Raw genomic sequence first — 16,141 nt, 5'->3', positions numbered from 1 at the left:
AGGCCAGGATATTCCATCCTACTACCAGCATGATCATAAACACAGCATGAAGGGCCCTCTGTATACCAAAACTAATGCAAGCTTATTACAATTACATGTTATAACTCTAATATAGCCTTGCCTCCATTAGGTGGGTATTACTTCTACCAATACAGCCGTATGCATAAAATCAAGACAAGACTATAACCTACATATATGAAACATACAAATCTATATTTATCTAAACCTGATCTTCCTATATACCAAAAGGTAAGCTTCTACCCCTATCTAGAAATACAAAATGGCTCGGTTAAAGTGGTAACTTACTTGGCATCAATTTGTAGCAAACAATCATTTATCTAAATCGCTGGTGTGTGTCCATATCAAGATGTTACCCAGCTATAAGTTCTACTCTCTGCCTACAGCAGCATAACAACCAAAATATGGCAAGGTATCATATATTAAAGAGATTCTGCTCAAAATTGCTCTTTGTTAATAGTCCCCCTTTTAAAAGATAGCCCATCACCAACAAATCATTTACTTTAATAACAGTAATCCATTCATTTCCATTACGGATAGTATTATACTCCTTGAACTCCACCAGTATTCAGGTTATTTCTCCTTTCTTATAAAGTTAGCAGAAGTTGTAAATAAACTGCATAAGAGCACTCAATCCATAGTGACTCTAATCTACTAGATAGATCAATTGATAGATTGATAAACTGAGGAATATATACACTGAGTGGCCAGATTATTATGACCACCCCATCAGTACTTCGTTGGGCCACATTTTGCCTTCAATACTGCGGCGATTCTTCTTTCATTGACTCCACGAGATGTTGAAAGGTGATGACGGGAATCTGACACCATGCCTGATGAATAGCACTGTCCAGTTCTGTGAGATTTGATGGTTGTGGAACCAGCTGCCTGATGGCTCTTTCAACTTCGTCCCACAAATGCTCAATTGGATTGAGATCTGGTGATTGTGGGGGCCACCTAAGCAAGGTAAAATCTCCCTCATGTTCTTGAAACCACTCCTGCACAATACGAGCACCGTGGCATGGCGCATTGTCTTGTTGGAAGAAGCCATCTCCATTGGGATACGCCATCAACATGATAGGATGAACTTGATCAGCAACGATACTTTGGTATGTTGTGCTATTCAGACGTTGTTCCACACGAATTAAAGGGCCCAAATCATGCCAGGAAAACATGCCCCAAACCATAACACTGCCCCCACCAGCTTGAAGGGTTGTACTCATGCATGTGGGGTGCATGCTTTCATGCTGTTTCCGCCAAATTCTCACTCTGCCATCTGCATGATGCAACTGGAAACGTGATTCATCGGACCACATGACTTTTTTCCAATGCTCGACTGTCCAATCCTTGTGTTCCTGTGCGAATTGGAGACGTTTTATCTTGTTAACTGCAGACAGCAAAGGTGTTCGAACAGGCCTTCGGCTTCCATATCCCATACGATGCAGTGTACGGCGAACAGTGCGTTCAGAGATCATTTGAGAGGATCCCTGATTAAGATCTGCAGTAATTTGATGCACTGTTGCCCTTCTGTTGTCTTGTACCAGTCTTGCCACTCTCCGTTCTGCCCTAACATTGACTAGTCGCTGACGGCCACAATTCGCACGTTCAGACCCAGATTTTCGGCTGACAGTCCAGTCTTTAAACACTTTAACAACAGCTGCTCTTGAACATTTAACAAATTCTCCTGTTTTGCTGATACTCGCCTACAAACGACAGGTGGTCATAATAATCTGGCCACTCAGTGTATAGTTTTGTTTGCCAGTGTCCAATCACCCTGAAGTGACAGTATAACCCAAGGGTGAACGACTTCCTGTGTCCCTCAATGAGGGGAAAATTATATTGTTAATAGTTAAAAAGGTACTTGAATGCATTTCTAAGGTTTAACTGCTGAGTTTAGGGTCACTTTTAAGCCAACATATCCTCCCCCGGTCTAATTTTGGGACAACTCCTTACATCTGATATTTATCGTTTTATCCTGTGTACTTGTGGTTTCTGACCTACGAGATTTCTTCACCTGACACGCACATCCAATGCGAATGAGGCAGTGGAAGAGAGATAATAGTTGTTTATTTCAGAGATGAGCAAAATGTTAGTTGCAAATTTTTCAACCTATTAGATAACAGAAGTTACACCCCCACCCACCCCCCACCCCTTCCGCTCCTGATTAGAACGGCACAATCATTTATTCTCCATACACATTTTCAGTAAAACTTTTATACTGAGCATGATTTTTTTCCCCCGCCAGATATGATCTTCAGATTACACACTGGAAAAACGATGCCGCTAAACTGGCAGTTTATCATTTGCCGATTATTGGAATGTTGAATATTACTGGTAATAGGTTATTTCACTTTTCATATAACATTTTTTCCTGCCTTATACTCTTCAGGAGCCTTACACCCATCGTCTTTAGCTACATGAAAATGTACTTTTTTTGTAAAGCAGTATTTTTTAAGAGTAGCATCCCATGTGCATCACTCAGCTGTAGATCCCCAAATCATCTCTGAATTGGTGCTGACACTGTCCTTCCTTCTGGAGGGTAGATACCTTTGTTCCTCATGGTCCCTGTGTGTTGTAAAGTAGTCACCGCTCCAAGCTCAATCTTGTGGTGGACTACAATCTCGCATTTAGTTTACTAATTTCTATTGAGATTGTAGTCCATTATGGAAGCAAGCTTGGGTGGTGGTTACTTTACAACACACACAGGGGCCAAGAGGAACAAAAGTAGCCACCCTCCAGAAGGAAGGACAGTGTCCACACCAATTCAGAGATGATTTGACGATCTACAGCCGAGTGATACACAAATAAGATTCATTTTTGTTAATAGTTGGGGGACTTGAATGCATTTTTAAGATTTAACTCCTGAGTTTAGGGTCATTTTAAAGTGGAACTATATTCAGTGGTGACAAAAGGGTGGAAATGTCTTTCCTAAAGAAAAGGCTGCTCTCATAAGCAAAAGCTTTGTTATTTTGTAAAATCATTTTAGGGGTCAGATTACCTGATCCTCCCTTGCAACAGAGACCAAATATTTAGGTCTGCTTTACACTTATGAGTTCGGTCAGCAGATGTGAACACATGGCACTGTTTGTGTTGTGTTGCAATGCCATTCTTTAGAAAGGCAACCCAACACGAATACAGTAGCTGGCAATTTTTTCTGTGCTGGAGCGCACCAAATGCCATGCATTATGTTACAAAAATGGTACAGGGAGCTTTTTAGTGTGCAGCTCATTCAAAATTAACAACTGAAACACTGCAACAAGTGTACAGTAATATACCCCAATGTAGCAAAAAAAAGTGTGACAGAGGTCTAAGGCTTTAAGACAGGTGGCCAGGACTGAAAGCAACCTGGAGCAGTTATTTCTCCATGAAAGGAAAACTACTTCCCCTTTATATTAAGCTATGTATCTATCTCAGGGAGGCTCTTAACTTAGCTTTATGCCAACACTTGACAATAGGTACACTTTAAGGGAATTCATTCACTTTTGTATAGCCTTGCCCTCCAAAAAAGACTAACAAGGATGAACAAGAAAAAGCTAAAAATAAATAATAAAAACCCATTAATATCTATATCGATCGTACCTTCCATCCGGGAGCTGAAGGGCCCGCAGTCCTGCAAGACATGCATCTTTATTTACCAGGCTCAAGTCATCTCCTAGTATCAGCAAACTAGACAGAGCTGTGTATGTCATTGCTATGTGTCCGCTGTCGTAAGGGTGATAGATTCCATGGCCCTGAGAACAGAAATTCACGTTATAAATGTTATAAAAACAACAATGCACATAATATGATTTATAGTGCAAACATGATCATAAAAGGATTGTATAAGAACATGAATTCTTATGCCTTTACTACATCATGCTGATAGGATAGGTTATCAAGGATCAGACCAGGTAGCGATCCTTTAGCTTTGTAGAAGTGGAGCGGTCTTTAGGTTTAAATCTCATCACCACTGAAATGCTGAAGAGGAGGAGTGGACAGATCCAGGAACGAAAACACATTTTTTTCCACATGCACTTGCTATACAAACATTAGTGAAGTGACTTTTCCATGCAGAGTTCTGAAACAGGCACACTTTTACTAGTCTATATTAAAATTTTGGGCTTTACTTCTCTTTTGGGTCACAGGAGGATATTTGCTAAAGTATTTTTCTGACCCAAAGTCAGCATAACAGGCTACTTACTGCCTGCTATATTCTGACAATGCAGAGCTACACTGCATCCAGGAAAAATCCCGACTATATTGTCAGGATCCACCCCGCTGCCTGATTGACAGCTGGCTATGCCTCTCGAACTAGAGCCAGCTGTGCCTGCCCCCTCACCGTCCGCCCATGAGAGCTGGAGGAATATAGAGCCGAAGGGGATATCCCTGTGGGGAGCAATTATCGACCATCATCGCCCTTTGCAGGGAGATCCTATGCTCAGTGGTTACATGGCTGCTCGGCTCTGGGTTTCGAGCAGGTGCAGGACAGCTGCAGTGTCCCACTCTAGCATTAACTATCTTGGAAGGAAATATATTTTACTCTCCCAATACTTCTCCTTTAAAAACAGTTCCAAAAAGAAAAATGGAACTCCAACTTGAATGGGGCCCCATCTGGAGACAACAAGCAGGGGACCCCCATCTACCATAGGCTTGGTCATGTTGTTGCTTACTTAGGTGACCATTGAAATACAAGGGATCCTGTATTATAGCTGTAAAGCTACACCATATTTAACTGGGAATTAGTCCTGCCTGTGAGATTTATGCAATCTACCCTGAGAACCCCCTAAACATATACAAACTGGAGCTCTTGAACTGAATATAGGAATCCCATGGGCTTCGTTGTTGTAATTTTTCAGAAGATGGACATACAAGTCTTCCAGCTACCCATTCACACTAATGTGTCCAAAAGGTCAGCAATAATGTCATTTGGTGAGTTGGTGTGCTATATCATTTTGGGTTATGAATCTTGCCCACCTGCCTTCCATGCATCAAAACATATAAAAATGTGAAATATACCTTAGATGGATTAAAAGGTAACCCCAAACACGATGAGCCCCGAAATCCACATTGACTTAAGTTTGATTCTGCAGAAAAACAAAAATTGTTCATTTGTAAGGTGTGTTTTTGTTTGCTGTACGAGTCAAGCTAGAAGCAAAAATTACAAAACAATACTATTAAATAAATGTAAACTTGCATACCCTGCGCACTAAACGGATAAAGAAACAAAAGCTAGACGTATCCATTCACAAAAGACATAGGAGATTTTTGAGAGTAAATTAAAATTTATTATGTTAGCTTTGGGTAGTTTTAGAACCAAAAATGTTCAGCTCACAAACATATCTCATAGATATGGAATTGCCATTTTCATTTCAACTACTGAATGCCTCCATTTCTCATGAGTCTGCTTTCATCATCACCTAGAATTGCACCTTTTCTGTTTTCCTCAATAGAAGGAAGCAGTATTTTAGGAGTAAAATCCCATGTGATTATATCTGTGAATTGTTGTACAGAGGGAACCACAGAAACTGATGACCTAAATATTGTCATAAATTCAGCAGATTGCAATAACACCTTACCGCCCCACCCCCCCCCTTTCCAATGAAATGCTTTCATATTTTATTTATAGCCATCTTATCTTCAGGCTGGTCACATTACAAGAAGGCTCCTCTACCGGTCATCCCCTGGTGGTGGGCGTTCTTAAATGAAACAGAGCAAAGCACTGAAGTAATGACATCAGTACTTCTCTCTCCAGCTATTAAGAAAAAGGGCACCATGGTGACCCTGGCTTCCCTCAGGGGGAAGGTCCATGACACCCAGAATTTACAGAAGTCAATAAATCTTTAGCTAGAAGTTGGACTTCTTTATAACTATTGCACAGAACAAATACCTGCAAGAATGCAAGATAAAAAAAATAATCACCAATATTGGGAAAAGACGATCTGCGATTGCATTAGGGCTTGTGAACACCTACAAATGTCTAGGTCTGGGGCGCTTTACTCCTCATGAATTAACTGAAGAAGCTTAAGAGGAAGTCAGAAGAATTTTTCGAGGAAAATCAGAAAGTGCTTAGAGACATCGCAAATGCAAACAAAATACACCTGAATGCATGCTATCAACAAAGAGCCATAAAAATAAAAACCATAAAACTTTCAGGTACAAGCAACCTATTTTATAACTGGTTTTGCATATGGACCAGCTAATGCAAATAAGTCTAAGCATAAAATGAAAGAAACCTATAAAATATTTGGGGTTTTTGTACTTCCTCATCGTAGAAACCATTTATCTCACTAACAAAATCAGTCTTCTGAAAATGCAATTAAAGAGCTCCAGGAAGCAGTGGTTATATCTGAACTGACCCTCAAAAAGACAGTCACTTTACCCATTCAGAGCAAGGTGACAGTGTCTTAATAGCCCACCCATCCCTCCCTCCCCAGCAAGGTGTGTTCACCCTTCCTCACTTCTTCGCCAGCTCCATTGCTCTAATGGGTATGTGTGAGCATGTGACTTTATCTTTGTAACAGTGCATGGGCCAAGCAGCCAATCACTAGTCCCAAACACGATCACACTGGGGGAGTCATTCCCTGGGTGAATTAGTGCAGCAGAGAGGTGGGGAAGGTGTGTGGATTGGCAAGTATTTCTGCTGAATGGGGTTTTTATCAGCAGCCACAGTCCCTTTGCTCTGAAATTGGCAAAGTGATGGTGAGCTAGATTTGTAAAGGAATAGAGTATGTACCTTATGCAAAGTTAACATTCACTGAGCTAAGTAAATAAGATGAAGCTGTGTTTTGTTCATGAATTAACCAATCATGAGCCAGCGCAAATATTTGACATTTATTTTGCTTATGATTAAGTATTGAAAGTGAAAAGCCTCTACTCCTTCCATAAATCACCTCAGTGTCTCCAACAAAGTGCTACTGCTGTTTTAAGCACCTTTGTCTCTCTGAGATGTCAAGGAAGGTGCCATCTTAGCCTGTATTTAAATTGCAGTGCTGCACATGTGCTCAGCTATGACACCAGACGTTTGAGTGCACACTAGCAACCTTGGCAGTTACAGAAAGTAACTGTTGGGAGACATTAAATTGGTGGGTAAGGTTCCTCTTTAAGGAGACACCTGGGCAATATTTTCATGTTCTCATTGAGAAAATGAAAGCAGTATTGCACAATGGATACACCAATAGATCAATACATGTTAGTCTTGAGCCAAGCAGGCATAGAAAGAATTAACATCTTCAGGTCTACGTGATTAGCACTGTACACTTGAGCAAACACAGGAAATAAAAGGTTAAAAATGATTTGGTTTAAGGTCGGGAGGGGTTTTGGGTTCTTGTTTTTTGTTTACTTAATTCTCTCTAGCTGAGACCCTTAAGGGGAAGAATGGTTTTAATATGTATGGAAAACTTATGGTGGTTTGTACCAGAAGGTAGTTATGAATATTTTTCTTTTTTGTTCTTAGATTTTGATTGGTTTTCCTCCTGGGAGAGTGTCTTAATATGATGTTTATACAGCAAATACAGAAATATTATACATAAAAATGATTTGGTGTCCCAAAATAAAGGCAAATGAATAAGCATAAATTAGTAATAAATATCAATACATAGCAATAAAGAAGCAAATAATTCATTGGTTCACAATCACACCTGATTTATATAGAGCTTGCTGATGCATTCAGTTAAAATGATTCAAGTCCCTTATGTGAAAGTTAGTCCTCAAATACAATCCTTAGTCCTTAAGGTGCAAAAATATTCCCCACAAAGTGCATACCTCTTGCTTCCAGTGACACCTCTCCCAAATGTGTGTGACACCACCGATTTCAGCCGCACTCACTGAATTGGCTGGACCAATCTATCGAAACCGGTCATAAAGCGCACAGAACTAATCTCAGTTCACAAGGCTCAGTTTTCTCAGCAATCCACTTTCTCCTTCTCCTTTATCTCGCAAAGTTTGTCATACACTCATAAGAAAGCAAGGAGAACCATAACACAATGCCATTTTTTCACAAATCGAAGATTAAAAACAATCACAAGCTTACAAATGTAAATCCACTTATAAAATCTCTTCTTATCCACTTCCCCCACTGTTATCAGCCTGTTACCTCCAGCCCAGAGAGCAGGTGTAGCGTTTACTTGTTTAGGTTTGGGAGAGGTGTCACTGGAAACAAGATGTATGCACTTTATGGAGAATATCTTTGCACCTTAATATGGACCAAGGATTGTATTTGAGGACAAACTTTCACCTGAGGGACTTGAATCATTTAAGCTGAATGCATCAGCATGCTATTATCTATTTAAATCCGGTGTGATCGTGAATCACAATTTATTTGCTCATTGATTGCCATGTATTACTATTATTTTTTTTAAACAATCACATTTTATTGGGTTTTTCCAGTACATGCAATACAAACAGTAAAAAAAGAAAAATAACAGAGGCAGTGGGCAACACGGTACATATGTTAATATATCCGATCAGGTACAGTGCACTGATATTGAAAGGTCACACATTCCATCAGGGACAGTCATATTCCTAAAGGAACAATATAATACATGACCCCTGAATAGATTCCAGAGGCCGTAGTCGACAGTGGCACCTATGGATCAACCCTCGGGCCAGTAGTGTAATAGTCGGAAAGAGAAACACACAAAAAACACGAACCGCGTTGTATCCCCTGATAGTAGGCAGGACTCGCACAAACATAAATTGATAGAAAACACACAAGAACTACACTAAACACAAGACACAACAAAAAATTAGAAAAAGAAAAAAGGTCACAATAGCAACTAGAGAAGAGTGAAAAGGTATTACTATTATTATACAGGATTTATATAGCGGCAACAGTCTGCGCAGCGCTTCACAATATAAGGAAGACATTACAATCACAATACAATTCAAGACAATATGGTGAGGAGGGCCCTGCCCCTGAGGGCTTACCATCTATGTATTAATATTTATGATTAATTTATGCTTAATCATCTGTCGGTATTTTGGGACACCAAACAATTTTTAACACTTTTATTAAGCTGTATTTTTAGTGCTGGGCATTTGTTGGCACAAATATTTTGGAGGACAGTTTGCTCTTTTTTAGGCCTCATTCACACTGCCGCGCATACTCGTGTATTGTACCATATGCAGCTTATGCAAATAAATGACTCCATACACATAGCTGCGTATGGAGACGTATATTTGCGTAGCGTAAAAACAGAATGGAACCGAGATGCGCCCGGGCAGCGAATTTTAAGCGCACATATACGCGTGTTTGCGCGCGTATACGCACATACAGTTCATTCAAATTTCTACTATGAATGATGCATTCTGGGATTGTATATATGCAATATACAATTGTTCTCTTGCGTTGTGTGTGAATGAGGCCTTAGGGTTAACTGAGTCATTAGCGCCGTATAAAACACAGGCAATAAGCTACAACAGTACAAGTTTACACTTTATGAACGTGTACATTTCGGTGACTATTGCCGCCAAAAGCTTGTTTGTCCTTGCACATTCCATTCACTTTATATTAGGAGGTGCACCGAAATGGAAATTTTAAAACCAAAACGAAACCGAAATGAAAAAAATTGTCAGGCCGAAACCAAAAATGTTATTTAAAATTTTTTCAAATATTTTATTATTTATTTTGTATAAACTTACATTTTGTTTATTTACTCATTTTTTTATTAAATATTTTATTTACTTTACTTTTAGGGGCTTTGGGGAAATATTGGGGGGTCTAAAGAGACCCCTTATATTTCCCTTTTAAAATAGAAAAAGAGATTGGAGGACAGTCTTTTTCTGTATCCCCTGTTATCAATGAACAGGAATCCTCTATACTGAGTGTTCCTGTTCATTCATAACTTGGAGATAGTGTGTTTACTATAACTACAACTATGAATGAACAGGAGGTGATGTAGATCACTTCCCATTCATTCATAATTGAGGATATAGTCAACATACCAGGTCCTCAATTATCTACAAACACTCAGCGATCACTGATCGCTGAGTGTTTGCATTGGCTCTCCTCTCTGACACGCTGTCACAGGAGGCTGATCAAGCCGTGTAGGGAGGAGAGCTCAGCCTGCTGTGACAGCGCGGCCTGTCTCCGCCCCCACACCGCTCTGCCAGACTGTGATAGGAGGCTGAGCGGTGTGGGAGGAGAGACGCCGGCCACTCACAGCGCTCTCCTCCCGCAGCGCTCGGCAGGCTGTCACTCTTACTCTCCTACCCACTGGGACACAGAGCAGCGCCAAGCGGGGAGGAGAGAAAGCAGGGATGCGCTGATCGGCAGGAAAATGGCACTTCGGCATTATGCCAAAAGTGCAATTTTCGGCCGATATGTTTCGGCGGCCGATATATCGGTGCATCCCTACTTTATAATGTCCCCATCTGCTACTTCTTTGAATCTACAACATTAAAGCCCATTTCCACCTATGCAGAGGTATTTTTTAAAAACATATGCAAGCAATGTACACCAAGCATATATGTACACAAACTTACATTTCTTTCATTTTTTGTAAGTTTTGGTCTTCATATCTTCATAGAAATGGCCACCTCTGTGCTGTGCAAGCAATGTGTGTATATCTTTCTGTGAGCTCTCCAGACACCTTTGGGGTGCCAGTGAAATGAATGGCACTGCAGGGCACTCGAATAGCTTCAGCCAGGGAATGACAGCTGCCAGTGGCTAGATTCCACAGACAGCTGCTGAATGCAAATACAGCAAGTAGTGGGCTGCTGCAATAGCCAGTCTGGTAATGGCCATTTCAAATTGTAATAGCCAATAGCAGGCTGGCTATTGCACTCGTCCACAGCTTGCTGTGCCCTCCTCCCAGCATGGAGGTTAGAGCTAGGGGATCCAACCATCTAAATCGATAATGAGAATAGTTGACAACTATTCTCATTATCGATTAGTTGGTTGCCGCCCTAGTCCGGCTGTTTTAGTTCTTTCCTCTATTGCAAGATGGAGGGAAAGATTGAACGCACATGGATGTCACAGCACATACTGCTCCGATCTCCTGCCTCTCCCGCAGCTCTTCAAGTTCACCTTATGCCACCACCGGCCCTGGGAATGGTCACAACTAGGTCTTATTTTCGGGGTAGGTCTTATATTTTAGCAATTCCCAAAAATAGTACAAGGTCTTATTTTCTGGGTAGGTCTTATTTTCGGGGAAACAGGGTAGTAAGAGACATAAGCATAGCCAACATAGAAAACATGATTCCAACAAAAAGGAAAACACTGAAAAAAACAAAACACAACACTCATCAATAACATCTTTGATCAATATATAGGTCATATTTATTATAGCATTGTTACATCGGAATATTGCTCTGCAAAACAAAGGGCACCTGAGGCAAGAGGTGAGCCTTATCCCTTTGCGAGCTGTCACTTTGTGCTGTCTCAGTCTGGAATTTGCAGCCTCTGTTCGGTGTACAATTCGCACCTTCAAGATATTGGTCATCTGCAGACATGGGTTTAAGTGTCGAGTCAGCTCAATTTCCGAGCTCACCTATCCATTTTTTCTGAGCGGCTACCTTCTGCAGCCTCATCAGAATTCACTACAGTACATTAATGCCAGCAGCAGTACTGGATGTAATTATATTTAGGTTATCAAAAGAACTACAGATCCATGTTTAAACCCATAATCGCTAATTCAGCCCTGACACATAATGCTTTAAAGAGCAATTCCAGGTAACAAGTGAAATGAGTTCAGCAAACTGCTAATGCAATCCTTTGTGCCTGAAGCTGAAATCAAAAGGACTCCTCAATTTAAGTTTTATAAGATTTCCTTCTGTTAGATTTAACTGGGCTTTCCAAAATCTTCTAGGAGGATCAGATCAGTAGTTCAGACTTCACTCGCACTTTTTAATCTGCATGTTTCTTTCGGATCTGAGACTCAAAGTATGAATCCAGGAACAGGCAAACATTCTAGCACGTCCCCATATTTTCTCACCAGCATTTTCATTAAAGTGGACCTTTACCCCCTTTCAGTAAAAAAAAAAAAAAAAAAATCACATCAGCATCAGCTCTGATGATTTCACCAGCAGTGGGCTGGATGCTACAGATTTTACTCTGCCTCTGGTCCTGGAGCATAATGTGGAAGGCAGTCACATTGCTGCTACCTGAACAGCACATTTTCCTAGTTTTCCAGTGGTTATTGTAAAAACAAAAAATCATATTTGGATTGAAGGTGCTGCTGCTGCCTAAGTGTTCGCACTGAAAGGGTTAACTTAATGTCTAGGAGGTTTTGTGTAAAAGTCTTACTTACCTGATCCGCGCTCCCTAGCAGTTAGCCCTGACCCCTTTCCCCTATGCTCTGGCTTGTGGACTGTCCCTCGGCGTAGTCACGTATATTGCAGGGCTATGGGCACCTACATTAAATGTGATGTCTGCGGGCCTCCAACTTTTAGAGAGCAGGAGGGGAAGAGGCTGTGGGCCCCAGTCTCTGAGCCTGTGGGAGCGGGATCAGGTAAATCAAAGTCCTTTACACAATACCCCTAGACATTAATGGGCAGTTTACTCCCCCCCCCCCCCTGGAAATAGGCTTTAAAAAGAATAAAATCTATGAGGGTTATTCACTAAAGAGCCGAAGGATCCAGGCGTAGCTTCGGATGATCCTTCAGTTCGCTTCGGCCGCCTGAGCCCTTCAGTTCAAACGAACCAAAGGGCTGCTGTACAGGCTATTCACAATAGCCCCCACAGCAGCTGAAGGCAGCCAAACCGAAAGCTTATGCTTCGGCTCGGCTGAGCCGTAGGGACATCCGAAGCGTGAAGAACAGCCGGCCGGCTGAAGCCGACCAATCTACAAGCAAATGACAGCTGGGCGGAGTCTCACGGCTGGCCCCGCCCAGTTGTAATGACAGATCAGTGCTCCCTAATGACTTGGGGATGCTGATCTGTCATTAAAACAAACAATTGGGCAGAGCCGGCCGGCTCCGGCAAGTTATTTATTGGCCGGGACCTGCTAGAAGACTCAAGCAATCTTTCTTTTAAAAAAACTACAGATCTTAGTCAATGTTGGAAATAGTAATGTGGTGTCACTGCAACCAATGAGCAATCGTCTTTCTCTGACTGCTGTAAATCAAGGAACAGTGATGTCTAATAGGAGGCTGTGAATTACTATACTTTGCAAATTACATCCATATTCACTACTTTTCTGCAACGCTGCACTAACTCCATACTACTGCGCATATTCCCAACAAGCAGTTGCATGTTTAGTTTGTATTTCCAGACCATTTAGCCTCATCATATATTTATGAAAACATCCCAAAGGGATCAAATGTTTAAGACTGTAAGCTCTCACGGGCAGGGCCCTCCTAACCATCTTGTCTTGACTTTTATTGTAACTGTAATGTCTTCCTTATATTGTAAAGCGCTGAGCAAACTGTTGGCGCTATATAAAACCTGTATAATAATTAGGGATGCACCGACACCATTTTTTCAAGACCGAGTACAAGTACCGATACTTTTTCTCAAGTATTTACCGATACAAAAACGGTCACGTGACAACAAGTAAAACAATGCAGACTAAATTATTTTAGGTCAGTAGTGGAGCACCAGGGCCCTGTGACAGCTGCAACCGATGGGACCTTGGTAGCTCTGGTACTGAGGCCAAGCTGAAGAGGGACTACAAATCCCAGCAATCCATTATACAGCAATGAAGAATAATATGAAGCTACGTACTCCGTGTTGCTCACCAGGGCCGGGCACAGACCTCACCAGGGCAGTGCAGTGTCGCTAGGGCTGCATGCAGGTCTCACTAGGGCTGCGTGGGCGGGTGCCGGTCTAACCAGGGCTGTTCCCGGTCTGCCCATGGGTGCTCGGGCAGATGCAGGCAAGAGGAGGAGGTAATGTGCCAGAGCAGTGCTGTAAAAGACAGCCGCCACAAGGACCCCAGCAAGCGCAGGACCTCAAGCAGCCTCTTGCGTTTACAAATTAAAAGCAATGCCATTGGCGCTTAGTATCGGGGCATTTTCACAAGTACTAGTGAAAAGGCCCACTATCGGCACCGATACTTATATCCTTATAACAACGATAGCTTATCCCTACTAAGAATAATATTAACAATGATAACAAAATGTGATCCTTTAGATACAACCTTAGATTGTAAGCTCCTTGAGGGTAGGGACTGATGTGAATGTGCAACTATATAAAGTGCTGCGTAAATTGTCGGCGCTATATAAATACCTAAAATAAATACTGCGTATATCCTCCTATGGATACCCCCAATGAAGTATCTGCCTACCTTTCTGGATACAAAACTGAATGGAATGTATAGGTAGACCATTGTACTGCAGAATTATTGGTAATATCTCTTATCTAACAGATAACAAGGAAAATCTAAAAAAATAAATATCTAGCTGATATGTGGCTAGTTCCGATTCCTGAAAATTGGCATATGGTCACATTTAAGTCCTATAAAAGAAAGAATTCTTAGCAGAATTGTTTTTCTTTGGATTCCATATGTGCAGAGAAACTACAGCCTGAGGCAGACAGGGAGACAGCTGGAATTACAGAAAAGAAATAAGATACACATACGGTTTCATTTAAACAGACACTGCCACCTAGTGTAAATACTTGTACTAATTCAAACATATAAACTCTAATTTGATATACAAACTATGTACGCCAAATTCTATTTACAATCAAAACACATTGTCAAGATGATTATTTGAAATGTGATAAGATCAGAAGGGAAAATATAAAACGTATCTTATATAGGTGTTAAGGTTTGTGTATACAGGGCATTTAAAGAAGACCTTTACCCCTTTCATTAAAAATCACATTATCATTCAGCTCTGCATGCTGAAATGAAACCATCTTACTCAGTTTAATGTTAATAATTTTTTTGCTTTAACTTACAATTACAATTTCCCCACTTCCTGGTTTGAATGAGGCACTGGTGATGTATTCCTGCCCCCACAGATGCATCCTAGGAAGGTTACATCACCAGAGCCTTCCTGGGAAATCTCATCTGTAAACTGCTAAATTTTTCAAGATTATGAGGGAACAGCCTTTTTCGTCCTCAGATGATGCGCACTGTCACATGTTACAGGAGGCAGACCCAGAGTTCCAGGAAGTAAAGGGAGCTGGAGTCTTCTGCCCTTAGTGAAAATGGCCAGTATGAGAATGAGGAATAGAAAAATAAGGTAAGCAAAGAATAAAAAGCCGGCAATTATCTATTAGTATCAGTGTGTAGATTGTCCTTACTAAACATTAGGGATGCCCCGATACCATTTTTTTCCCCAAGACCGAGAACAGGTACCGATACTTTTCCTTAAGTACTCGCCGATACCAATTACTGATACTCTTTTTTTGTGTGTGTCATGTGACAGTTTTTCTAAAACACAGAATGATTTTAGGACAGTAGTAGAGTGTCAGGGCCTGGTCGCAGATGCCACCCTGATAGTTCTGCCACTGACTCCAAATCCCTGCAATACATTGTACATCAATGCAGAATAAGATGAAGCTAGATACTCTGTTGCTCACCGGGGCTGTGCGTGGCGTCTCAACAGGGCTGCACGCGGCCTCAAGAGTGTGGGCGACGGGAAGGGACAGAAGATGTGCGGCCAGCGATGTAAACAGTCGCCGTGAGGCAGCCAAATGTATTTAAAAGAAGAAAATGACCAATATCAGCACAGCACCACTAAACATTTCAAAAGGTGACTTTTATTTTTAAGACGAGGGCGAAGTTTCTCTTTAAGATGTGTTTAAGTGTACACTGTTCCATAAGATCCTATTCAAAATTGAATCCCCCTAATCCACATCAGTCATTAATGCGTTATTCAATGTCAGGAGCAAAAACACACACACAAATTTGTTTGGAAACGCATGACCAAACCCGTCTGACAAACTCCCTTTGACCCAAATTTACATGTAATATACATGTGCATTGCATTTACATAGTTACATAGTATTTGGGGTTGAATAAAGACATACGTCCATCAAGTCCAACCCATATAGGTCCACGCATCATCTCATTCTTAGGGATACTGGTATCCCTGGATATTACGGTCCCTCAAGAAATTGTCCAAACGTTTCTTGAACAAATCTACACTCTTGGCTGAAATCACTGCCGATGGCAGTGAGTTCCAGACCTTAACTGCTCTTACTGTAAAGAACCCTCTTCGCCCATTGTGCTGGAATTTTTTCTCCACCAACCTT

The 16,141-nt window shown here is 41.2% G+C and overlaps 1 protein-coding gene across 1 annotated transcript in view; it reads right to left on the bottom strand.

The window, feature by feature from the left end:
* Positions 1-16,141, bottom strand: part of PGGT1B (protein geranylgeranyltransferase type I subunit beta) — a 41,753-nt gene that overhangs the window by 12,749 nt on the left and 12,863 nt on the right. The window contains exons 3-4 of the mRNA XM_018559845.1: positions 5,014-5,081; positions 3,598-3,749 (exon numbers count right to left, since the gene is read on the bottom strand). Coding sequence (XP_018415347.1) covers positions 3,598-3,749; positions 5,014-5,081 — 220 coding nt within the window. The remainder of the gene's footprint in view (positions 1-3,597; positions 3,750-5,013; positions 5,082-16,141) is intronic.

Source organism: Nanorana parkeri, unplaced genomic scaffold (assembly GCF_000935625.1).
Source record: "Nanorana parkeri isolate BGI_ZX_2015 unplaced genomic scaffold, ASM93562v1 scaffold417, whole genome shotgun sequence".
NCBI classification, from domain to species: domain Eukaryota; kingdom Metazoa; phylum Chordata; class Amphibia; order Anura; family Dicroglossidae; genus Nanorana; species Nanorana parkeri.
Note: the sequence above shows the minus strand (reverse complement) of the source record. Positions and strands in the feature narration are given on the sequence as shown.